General features: G+C 33.1%; 1 protein-coding gene across 1 annotated transcript in view; it reads right to left on the reverse strand.

Moving 5' to 3' along the window:
• Positions 1 to 1,684: 1,684 nt before the first annotated feature.
• Positions 1,685 to 11,985, reverse strand: part of LOC114580249 (DExH-box ATP-dependent RNA helicase DExH15 chloroplastic-like) — a 15,081-nt gene continuing 4,780 nt past the window's right edge. Inside the window, exons 2-4 of the mRNA XM_028697176.1 lie at positions 8,291 to 8,467; positions 3,080 to 3,087; positions 1,685 to 1,727 (exon numbers count right to left, since the gene is read on the reverse strand). Of these exons, the coding sequence (XP_028553009.1) occupies positions 1,685 to 1,727; positions 3,080 to 3,087; positions 8,291 to 8,467 (228 nt within the window). The remainder of the gene's footprint in view (positions 1,728 to 3,079; positions 3,088 to 8,290; positions 8,468 to 11,985) is intronic.

Raw genomic sequence — 11,985 nt, forward strand, 5'->3', positions numbered from 1 at the left:
TCCTCCTTATTCTCTCTATATTTCTCCATCAAACCTCTCGATAAATGTATGGCTTCCATAGTAGACCTACCCGGCATGAATCTATTAGGCAGTAAGACAGCAACAGTTTTTGCCCAAAACTGTAGGCCTACTAACTTGAGTCGATCTTAGCTAACAAAAGGGATTTGTGTCATATCAAGTATATCCTATAATTCATTACTCATGGGTTTAAAGTCATTAAGGAACATACAAGCTATGGTCGTGACTGTAATTTAGTGATACCATTTTGTGGCAAAACCACCAGGTCAAGTGTCCCAATCATAATTGTTTACATGCGGTGCCATTTGGCGAAAGAACCACCAATTAAAGGATGCATGTCACGTCCTTACTAGCGAAAGATGGTTTGAAAATGAATCTTAACGATACATTTGACATGACATTCGCTCTTGGTGAGCTGAATTTATTCTCAAATTTAACACCCCCGACAAAACTTTTGTGGAAAGGGGATGAATTTTTGCTTTAAGATTTTAGGTGATTAAAATTCTCTTCAAAGTGTCTTCTTACAAAACCACCTGAAAATCACTCCAATATGATAAAAGGCCAAGTAGGGAATTCATAGCACCAAAGAAAACACAAGTAGGAATTCTTAATATTTTGGCAAAAATAAATTATTAAACCAAAATATTACCTTCCCTACTCCACCAGCTAAGCTCTCATCCAGATTTGCAAACTTGTGAGAGACAATAAGATTGGACTTTCCTTTGGATAGTATATGACCTGCATATACTAAATGATAAAAATCAGTCATACATCAAAGAAACTATCAACTTTCCTAAAAGCAAACTAAGGATCATAAAGAATAATCATTCTTCCCAAAAGTACACCGTGCATGATTCGCTAAGATAATGACCTCATTCAAGAATCAAACCACGTCCACATCGAACAACTTACTCCCTGAAGATACATACCAACTGCCAGAATAAATCAAGAATTTTATTGCCAAGCTATAATTTAATGAAGAATTTAAAAGGTAACAATGGTAATGAAAATTAAATAATTATTGTAATATTATAGTAACAAGATTCATCAGTCATCCAAGAAGAAATGATTCATTCAACCTAAATAGTTTGTCCTTGAGGCTTCCAAGGCACAACAACAAAAATTGTATGACGAAACGGTGTGAATTAAAGTTATCCAAGTAGTATGAGTACAAAGGCAAGATGGAAGGGACAACAAACGACTAGTCATCAGAAAAATAAGCTGTCAGTATTGGTATGTTCTAATGAAACTTATGGAATAGAAACATGCATAACTAAAATAATCAAGCATTAAGAAAATCAACATTTCCTAATTCGTTGCAAAAAGTTTAGAAATAATGACCTCGGCCATTAACCCTCTGCCGGTAATGCCAAGTAATAGCAATAGCAATAAAAAATTTGATCGGACATGGTGAAAACTGGTGGCTCATAAAACCAATTTCTGGAAAACAATGATGTTTAAAATGGCAAAGAGGACCGTATAAATGCTACAGATGCTTAATGCAGATATCCTATAAGCAGTGCGTTCAGAATTATAGATTGCTGATTCACTAATAGTATCAAACAACCTTTAGGAAGACAATGCTAAAGTGATGCTAATAAAGCTAAGTACCTTGGTACATCATGTATGCGAAGTATTCGTCGTCATATTAATTGATGCATCTTTGTTATAGCAGAAATCTCCAGTCAAAGACAACTCTGTGCTCACCAATGCAGTATTCCTATAAACATTTGAAACCGACAATTTTTCATTACACTTTATTGAAGAATTAAAAGATGAGGAATAAGACCTGAAATGATGGATCGCTCATCTTTGATATAGTTGAATGTCCAATAAAAGATCAACTTATTCTCCTAAATCGACTTCTTATAAACAATTTGCCGATTATAAACATTAACAATATTATGGTCAAGCCAGAGTTAGATATCCGTTACGACGAGAGGGATATTCGAGGCTTACTTATGTGGATAGTTTCGGAACTTTTATTATAATTACATCACGATTAGGGATCGGGTGGTATCGAGCTCGGAGCAATTTTTAGATAACCCGCCTGTCATTGGATAAGGTAGGAGTCAAACTGGTAGACGTGCACATTTGCCATATTTTACTAACAGGGGTGTCAGATTTGTAGGCTCACGTTGGAATGGCCTGTTTTACTATACAATTTAATGTCGTTAAAGCTCAGGTCAATTCCCTGTCAAGCATCAAGCATTGTATCTGTTAGTTTTTTATTGAGAGCCCTGCCCAACAAAAAATAATCCTTAAACTGAAATTACGAAATGTGTTGCAGATAAGGAATAAAATTCTCTTTGACATGGAAGTTCTTGTAAGAAACAGTTTGCCGATTCAGTTGAACTGGCTCCATTTAACAAGCAAGCGAAGCAGATGACCCGAATGGGCCGCGTGCGTGCATGCGGCTTCTGGCAACGTTTGAATCGCGGGTTTAAGTGGATAATCGCATATGGGAGTGAAAGGTAATAACACCTCGTGAGAGATAACTTCGCTTCTTTCACTGCAGTGCAATCAAATGCACATGAGAAGCTTTAGCATATACAAAAAAAAAATGTGTTGAGAGGAAGAAGGAGAAGAAAGTCGAAGGAAAGAAATATAGAGAGAGTTCCTGGGTTTCAATTGTTGGCGTCGAGGAAGACAGTGAGAGTAAGCAAAGCAAGAGAGAAGGAAGTTGGTTCGACACTCGGCTTGGAAAGGTAAGGGAATTTTAAGAATTAAAATTCCTATATAACTAATTTAGTATTAAAAAAAACAATAATTAATATCAGGATTTATTTAAAAATATTTCAAATTAAATTTATATTAAGGTTGATTATTATTGTATTTTAAATAAGTGAATACATAAAATAATAATAATAATAATAAAATAAGACTATATTTTAAGTAGTTAATTAAGAAGAGAAGTTGTTAGATATACAAATTTTATTTTAGAAATTAATAATAAAAAAGAATAAATTGATATTTAAATGAGAGATTATGAGATTCAAATAGGATATGGATTTTAATTGAAAATACTAATTAAAATAATTAACTATTCAAATATGAATTGAATGATTTGTGATAATTGATATATTAATAGTAAAGAAAATAATGTTTAAATATAGACAGACACAAAGAGAGAACGAATATTTTAAAGATTCAATTTTAATTAGTGGAATTAACTAGTTAATTAGAAGAGGTGAGATTAATTGAATGTATTATAATGTGATCTTTTTATAGGCTTTAAATATATCATCATTGAAATAAGGAGCAAAAGTTAAATATCAAGACATCAACTTCAAGGTGAATATTCATGTTTCCATATTATGATAATTGTATTACTTCTAATTGCATTTAATTGTTATTGCAAATGATTTATTTTATTGCTTCTTAAAATTATATTGCAAATGATTTATCTCTCACATATCAAATGATTGAGCATGATTAGCATGTTATATTTTACATTACTACATAAAATTAAAAAATGTAATATGAATGAAATGACTAGATAGATATGCTTGCATGTGCATATTAACTGATGGAGCACACCCCCTTAAGGTACTGGCTGGAGACGCAATGTGCTCGTACACGTAAATGGAAAAGGTTATGGAAAAAAAAGGAAATGAAAAATGAGTACCTTTATTGGTACTATTTTATACGGTGGCTCCTGTGACGATTGTATTATTTACGAGAAAGGATAAAAGTATGGATAAAGATATGATATATACATAACATTAAAAGTCTTGAAATGAAATGATTAAATAGAATTACTTTATGAATTGAAATGATCATGCATATTATTCCAAATGTCTTGAGTTATAATAGTTTAAAAGCATGATAAGAATCTTCAACTCCTTTTCATTTATATTGTTATAGAAGCGGGGATTTGGGAGAAATGACGGTGGAAGAGAGGAACAATTTGGAAGAAAGGAATGAAGAAGGTTTGTTTATTTTTTTATATAAATTTTGTTTCTTATTCTTCATATGATTAGTAGAAATATTTAACTAAAGATAAGATAGACAATTGGAAGTGAGGAGAAGAGATTTGAGAAAGAAAGAGGAAGAATTTTGGGATTTTTGGAAAATCCCCATTGTAAGTAAATTTCTATCATGTAATTGTTATTAAATTTTCTTAGCTAAATCAAGTTTTCATGAAAATTTTATTATACAATTTTAGAGATTTTGTAAAGAAAGATATCGAAGTTGTAGGAGTTCGATTCAACAAGAATTCCGCAAGGAAGAAGATTCGAGGTTTGAAGTTGTACCAAGGATCGCGAATTTGAAAGAATCAAAGTGTGTATTTGCATAACTTTCTTTAATGTATTCTTTTCTATTTTAAAAGGAGCATGTTACATAAACAATTTAAGACTCATGAATTGTTTTATAATTATTATTTATGAAATATGCAATGTATATACAAGTATACAATTATGTGAAAGTAATTGTATGCAAAGAAATGCCTATAAGAAAAATATAAAGTAAAGTTATAAAGTCTTTATACATATATGTGTGTCAAAAGTAGATATATGAATGAATGATATATAAGTGAATGAAAGATAAATAAAAAGAAAATAAAAAAAGGAAAAGGATATGCATTAAAATGTACAGGAGTTCACTCCCGTATATTAGTAGCTAGGGTTGCAACGTACCCGTGCACGAAAAAGGGAAAAGATAATGGAAAGGAAAATAAAAATGGTTGTACCTTTCGTACATATAGATGATGCTCATGTACAAAATAAATGGAAAAATGAATATATGTTAATGTTAATGATATAAATGAATATAAAAAAGTATGTATAGATGAATGAAGGAAATATGATATAGTATTGATAAATGAATGAATGAAATGAATCAAAGAAGTAAATATATCTCAAATGTTAAATTAATGAACATGCATCTAAAGTAATATATATATAATACTTTATGCATATAAATTGTTTTAACAATTACCCACTGAGTTTACTTTGTAAATTCATTCCATTAAATGAAATTTTTTAGGAAAATTCCAAAGTTTTAGAAATGGCCAAAAGGGAAGAGTTCTTCTATAGAGATGGCGTGCAAATGACAACAATTAATTTATGATTTAATACAAATGTGTAGAATTCGAATAAATTTTGAAATACTGGCTCTTTGATAAACTTGAGAAAGTTTTATATTATATTATTTATGAATTATACTGATTTGATTCTACCGTCCGATTTCAGTTCCCGCCTCGTTAAATCGAGCATTCGGGCCGGGTCGTAACATAAGGTAGGTAAGGTAATAGATAATGGATGAAATACATGTTGAAAGTTAGAGCTATGATTGATGTTACAATAATTTGGTTAAGAAATCTTTTTAATGAAATATCATACGAAAGAGGGCAGTAAATGAATGAAGAACTTATTAATATATAAGAACAATAGATATATTCAAAACTATGATAATTATAAGATAATTAAACTTATTAATTACAAAAATTTCGGAGAATGTATTGGAACATAAGTTTAGAATTAATCACACAAATATCAATTAATTAATTTTTATTTGTGCTAAACATCAATAATATAGGTCATTTTTCATGCTACATGATTATGGTAAAGCATAAAAACCGATGACAGGATTTTTACAAGATTTTTATTGATTTCAAAAAATTGTATAGCCGATTGAGTTTGAAAAATTGATTATTTGGAATTGAAGAAAAAAATATGTACAATAAAGATATGTTGAAGTTATTCAAATTTCAAAATATACATGATGGATAACTAAATAGTATTAGAACTCGTCCTAAAGTGAGTAAAGAATATACAATCGCATTAGGATTACATTGAAGCGCATTACTGTTGATTTTGTAACTTTTTTTCATTAGTAATGAGATACTTACAAAGATATTCAAAATCAAGTATCTTTCTATACTACTTTCATATGATAAGAGCATACCCAATGCACGAAGCTCCTGCTAATACATGGAGTGGGGAGGGGTTAATCTACACAACCTTACACTTAAATTTGTAAAGATGTCGTTTCTATGACCCTTAACATTGTATGATGTTCTATTAAAACATAAAACATCCTTTTGAATCTAAAAAGGTTAGAATTAGTGAAATTTTATTTGAGTAATTAATATTAGATAAACGATTTTAGTGTATATGAAATTTAGGATTTTCAATCATATTATCAAAAGATCAATGGCACTTATTATGTGATTGATTTTTAACATCTTGTATTTATAATAAAAAAATGGTCAATTAAGATACTTTAGAAGTTAATTATGGGTAATTAAAAATGAAAATGTTTCTTGAGAGTACTATAAAAATAAGAGAATATCATTAAACTTAAAGGTATATTTTATAACAGAACAATCACATAGGTTTATTACATGGATCCACATGATGGGCAATAAAGAGGTCATTGACAGACAATTGAACCTGATAGAAATCAGAAAATCAATATTGATATGTTATCAAAAAATCCATCTGATCAAGCACAAATCATGATTTAAAAAGTGAATCAATACTTTAGAATTAAAATCGGGACCATCCAAAATCTGATTTCAACAAACTTCTACTTGAAACAAATGTCTTAATAAGATGAACCTAACGATATAAAAAATGCTTTGATCTAAAATCCAGTAAGTCTAAATCAAGCACTCAAAGCAAAAGTGAAAACTTTGTGACATTCTTTAGCATAGCAAATAATTTCTACATCTTGTGTACTTATAATCAAAAAGAATGTCTCGACATAAGGATCCAACAAGACCTAAATTACTCGTTTTTTATGTCATTAAGACATTTAAATGCTTAAATAACAGTCTAAGATCCAATGAATCAGCACATATTGTATAATGAAGTGTTTGAGGATTTTGGCTAAAATAGTTACAAATAACTTAAAGAATTCTAAATAAACCCACCGTCTTTACATGAATAAGATCAGGACCTGAACCTAAAATTAGAGATAACTCCACCAGACGATCACCTTATGTGACAACCATCACCCGACCACAGTCATCCAACTATTATTTCCCAAACCCATCACCCAAGAGAAGTTATTCAACCATCATCATCCGACCACAATTGCTTAACTTTATCACATGTCGTTTCAAACAATATAGACATACGTTATCCCCAATAAGATTATTGTACGTCATCACACCAAAGCTAATGTCCATAGTCGCTAATAAGGCTGATACATGCCATCAAAACCAATATGGGCGCATGCAATCTTCAATAAGGTTAATGTATGTCATCAACACCAACACCAACAAATGCCATCCCTAATAGAGCCAATGCACGTCGTCGACACTAAGGTTGATGCACACCATCTCAAATAAGGTAGATGTCTGTCGTCGATGCTCGAAGTTAACACAAGACTTACACAGAACTTCTTGGTCTTTGATCTCCCCTCCAAAAAAAATAGTCGAACAAACCACTAATAATCTCTTGAAGACAAATCCAACGCATCAAGGTTGCCCCAACTTTCACCGTGAAAGGCATCTTCCTCATTTCATGTCTACAAAATTCTATAAATATCTTCCCCAATCGCATCCTCCAACATCAATTGTAGTCGGATCATTTCAACTAGGTTAGTCCTCTTATCTTGGGTTTTCCATCCAAAAATCTTGTTGTCTATGGCTATTCTCAACTTATATTTATTTATGTGTGATAAATATCTGTAATAAGTAATATACTATAAACCTCTCTACTATTGTGAATAATATGCGCATAACAAATATGGCTATGAGATAAAGAACAAAGAGCAATAAAAAAATTTACGAAAGAAGGGAAAATTGGTAATAGTAAGCCTATTAAAGAAGGTAGTAATAAATAAACTTTGATGGTACAAAAATTCATTTGAGGGAGAAGATTGAACAATAAAATAGATTGATAGAACTTCACAGAGAGATTAAAAGGAAAAGGGGTCCACCAAAAATAATAAGATTAGAAGTTGTAAAAAAATACATATTCAAAAATAGAATTAGCACCACATTATGATTGAAAAAATGAGAATGCACAAAGCTGACCTGAAAAATGTCAGATAAAGCTAACGGTGATGATGATAAAGAACCTATGTTTAGTTATTTCAATGCTCAAACTACATGAATAGAATGCTCATAGCTATAACTTGACAAAAACATGAAAATGTGTGCTTAATGATATGGATGAAACATCTAGCATTTTAGCACAGGAAGGAAAAGTCATAATTTTAAAGGTGATGATCCAAACTAATTGAAGAAGCAAAACTTAGAAAATGAAAGCAACTAAAAAAATTTCTTCAGATAAGCTTCAATTAGAAATTTCAACTACCTGAAATCCCGATATTTTTGATTAGACAAAGCCTTCAAGGGGGTTGTGTAGAAGAGTCGTCTTCCTTTGGCAACAGTAGCTATTGCAGAAGCTTCTGCAATTAATGTCTTCCCACTACTAGTTGGTGCAGAAACTACAACTGATGAACCCCTTAAAAATGCTTGTATAGCCAACCTCTATATAGAAATAGAAGACAGTAAATATCAAAAAGAAAATAAAGAAAGATCAGTGAACAAAATGCTCACCCAAAATGAAGTTAAATTCTTTTCAAACGAATAGTTTAGCAAACAAATTTATCAGATCAGAATAAAGTAAATCCATTCAACTAAGACACATAAAAACACGTCCAATTAGATTTTACGTTCTTAGTGCTGGCATGATATTGCTGTTTTTTTACGTGAGACATTAAATAAGAAATTAGGCGTTGATGTAAAAATAAACTTTTCAATAGCAAGAACACATGGACCCAATAAAATTGAGAGATTGAACAAAGAGAACGTTGTGAACTAAGTTGTAGGAAATGCAGTAGCTCCCAACAACAGTAGGTTACCGATAGCTTTACTCTAAGTGCTATTGAGAAACCCATAAAAGGGCTCTAAAAGTTGCATGGAAAATTCTAGTTTTACACAAAAATCCCTACTAGAATGCATTTTTAAACACGACATGACTGTAAATCCGTTCATGTTCATGTGAGTATTTCACAAGAACCTAGCAAGTTCTAACTAGATAACTCAACCAAAGCAGTCATCTTGCCCATCAAAAGCACTCGCCAGCAGGGAATTTAACTCGCCCCAATTGAGTGAATCAAGGAGTCATCACATACACATTTTTTTAAACTCATAAAGATTCATCCAAGCCCAAGGAAAAGACTTACCTTGGCAAAAACTAGCCTCCTGAGATCACTTGCCACCATCTAGGCCATCACGTTATCACTAATGTCCCCCGATCCAACTACAGGAAGTGCACACCTCAGAGGTCCAAGGCAATGCTCGAGATTCAGTCAATTCAGAGGCCCACACACTATCCTTAGAGATCCGTTGCTACATCTTTGAAAGTTTTTTTTCTCTTAAAAGTTAGACTCACCACTGCATCCAAAGGACTCGCTCAAAACATTTACCCATGAAGATTCACCCTAAAAAGAGGGCCACATTAGGAACAAAAATCCATATGGATGCCGGCCATGTGTTAAATACAATGAGTCATATTGAGCATTAAACTTTTAACTTTTTGGGTGTAGCATCTCATGTAACATTCTAAGCCTTATAAATAAGTGGTAAAGAGACACGCTATAAATCTTTTTAATACTTTTTTGTATTTTTGCATACTTAGCACTTTTATCTCTCTCATTCTACATACTCAACCAAACCTCTCTCAATTCTCTACTTTTTGCTTAAACAATTGTTGCTATAGTAAAGTCTAATGTCAATCACGGACAAATTTAAATCCAATATCCTGAAAGGTACGATGAGCTTTGGATTGATGTCGATGACAAAAAGACAAACTCATCTTAAAGAGCAATAGAACCAAGAGGCAGTTAATGAAAATGGATACCTCGAACTACACCGCTCATCACGACTTGATGGAGATGGAAGAAAGACTTGCCAAGATGATTCGATACATATTAAGAAGAATGCCAATAAATGCTACAAGGGAGACCATTCCAAAAGGACCCTCCGACTCCACTTTTCGTCACATGAGGCCAGAAAATAGGGCATTCACTTCAATACCCAATGTTGATCCCCGTCGCAGTCCCACCAGGAAAGAAGAGTACAAGGCAATGCTCAAGACTCAGTCAATTCTCAGCTCGTGGTCATCCTTGCCCAAGCTACTTGCACCTAGCATTCAGAGGTCCACGGACTACTCTTAGGGACCCGCTGCTACACCCTTGAAAATTTTTTTTCTCCCTTGAAAGTTAGACACACCATCGCATCCAAAGGACTCGCTCAAAACACTTACCCATGAAGATTGATTCACCCTAAAAAGAGGGCCACATTAAGGAATAAAAAGCCACATGGATGTCAGTCAATGAAGCGACGTGTTAAATACAATGAGTCATATTAAGCATTATACTTTTAACTTTTTGGTGCAACATTTCCTGTAACCTTTTAAACCTTGTAAATAAATGGTGAAGAGACACATTTTGGATCTTTTTAATACTTTTTGCATACTTAGCACTTTTATCTCTCTCTCTCTCTACATATTCAACCAAACCTCTCTCAATTCTCTAATTTTTGCTTAAACAATTGCAAGTATTCAACATTAGCAAGTGTCATGGACCATGGTGCACTTGCGGAGGGCCACCATATCACTTTCACTCACACTAGCTTGGGAGCATGAAAGAAACAAATGTTGAATTCACAATTAGAGCTCATGCACCTCATGAACAAATGAAAGGGTATTTATAGGAAAAGGCAGTAACATGAATTTGAGGCTTCAATCACATCTACAATTAATGCTTAGATTGTATCTATATCTTCTTCATCATTATCTAAAAATTCAATATATTTTCTCACTCCTCCCAAGTGCGACCTCCATTATGAGACTTCTTGGGACTCGCCTTAATCCAAAAGGTAGAGCATTCACCCCAACCTTGCAAGTTGTCAAAAACTCGACCCAATCATCACTAGGAGTCGCCATCGACCAATCACAACCTTGATTACTTCACACTTGCCATTTGAGGAATAATAAATAACTTACCTCAACAATGAAAAAAAAAAAACTTAGGTAACACCTCGCCGCTATCGAACATCCCCAATATAAATGACAAAGCATCCTTGAAATTTTCAGTTTGCATTGATTAAGTAAAGGAAAAGTACATAACAAGTATGGAGAAACGAATTGCCTTCCCTAGGCAAAAAACAAAAGAGGGAAGATCTAGAGCTATGTGGTAAACCATACAAGTATGAAAGACAAAATATAAAGCAGCAAAAGCACGGATAAGCCCCTTTGATTCGCAATGAGGCCAACCCCAATTGCTTGCCCAAAGGATACTAAAAATGATCAGAGAACCACTCCAGCGGGGGGAGATACCTATAAGGAGTATAGAACAGCCCGAAGGCTGAGAGATATCCCATTGCGCCAGACGTAGGATGAACATCTTTAGTATCCAAGGACAAGAATCAAGGTAGGACCTCATTGTTCCTCAAAGGGGACAAAGTCCCCGCCAGTGTCATCTTGTAAGTTCTTCTTCCTCTTCCTAGGCAGAGTGGCAATGGGCCCAAGTTGAAGAAGCTGCTTCTCCAAGTATGCCTTGGAAGCCTTGTGTTGTCGTTTGGAAAGATTCACCTCAAAAGAGGAGGGGTCGGGTATAGTCCTTTCAGCATTAAAGACAATCGTTTGATGCTTGCTATAGTGGCCTTTTGGGCTAACAATCCGCTTTGATGTGTCTTCTATGTTTTGGAGCTGCTCCCTGGCTGTTTGGGCTGGTTGATCAGTCACCGTTTGCTGAAGAGTGAGTTAAAACAAAATATACACAAAATAAAATAAATGACAAAGCATCCTACACACGCATGATAAAGCAGTTACCAAAAAGACAGTGAGTTAAAACAAAATAAAGAAATAATACCCACTTTTCATAAAGGTAATCAAGGAAACTAAAATTTATCACATAGAATTTTTTTTTATATTTGCATGTCTATATACATTAAAAAGAAAAGAGAGGACAAACCTACTCGTCCCAAGTAAAAATCCTACA

This window comes from Dendrobium catenatum, unplaced genomic scaffold, assembly GCF_001605985.2.
Source record: "Dendrobium catenatum unplaced genomic scaffold, ASM160598v2 fragScaff_scaffold_891, whole genome shotgun sequence".
Classification (NCBI taxonomy): domain Eukaryota; kingdom Viridiplantae; phylum Streptophyta; class Magnoliopsida; order Asparagales; family Orchidaceae; genus Dendrobium; species Dendrobium catenatum.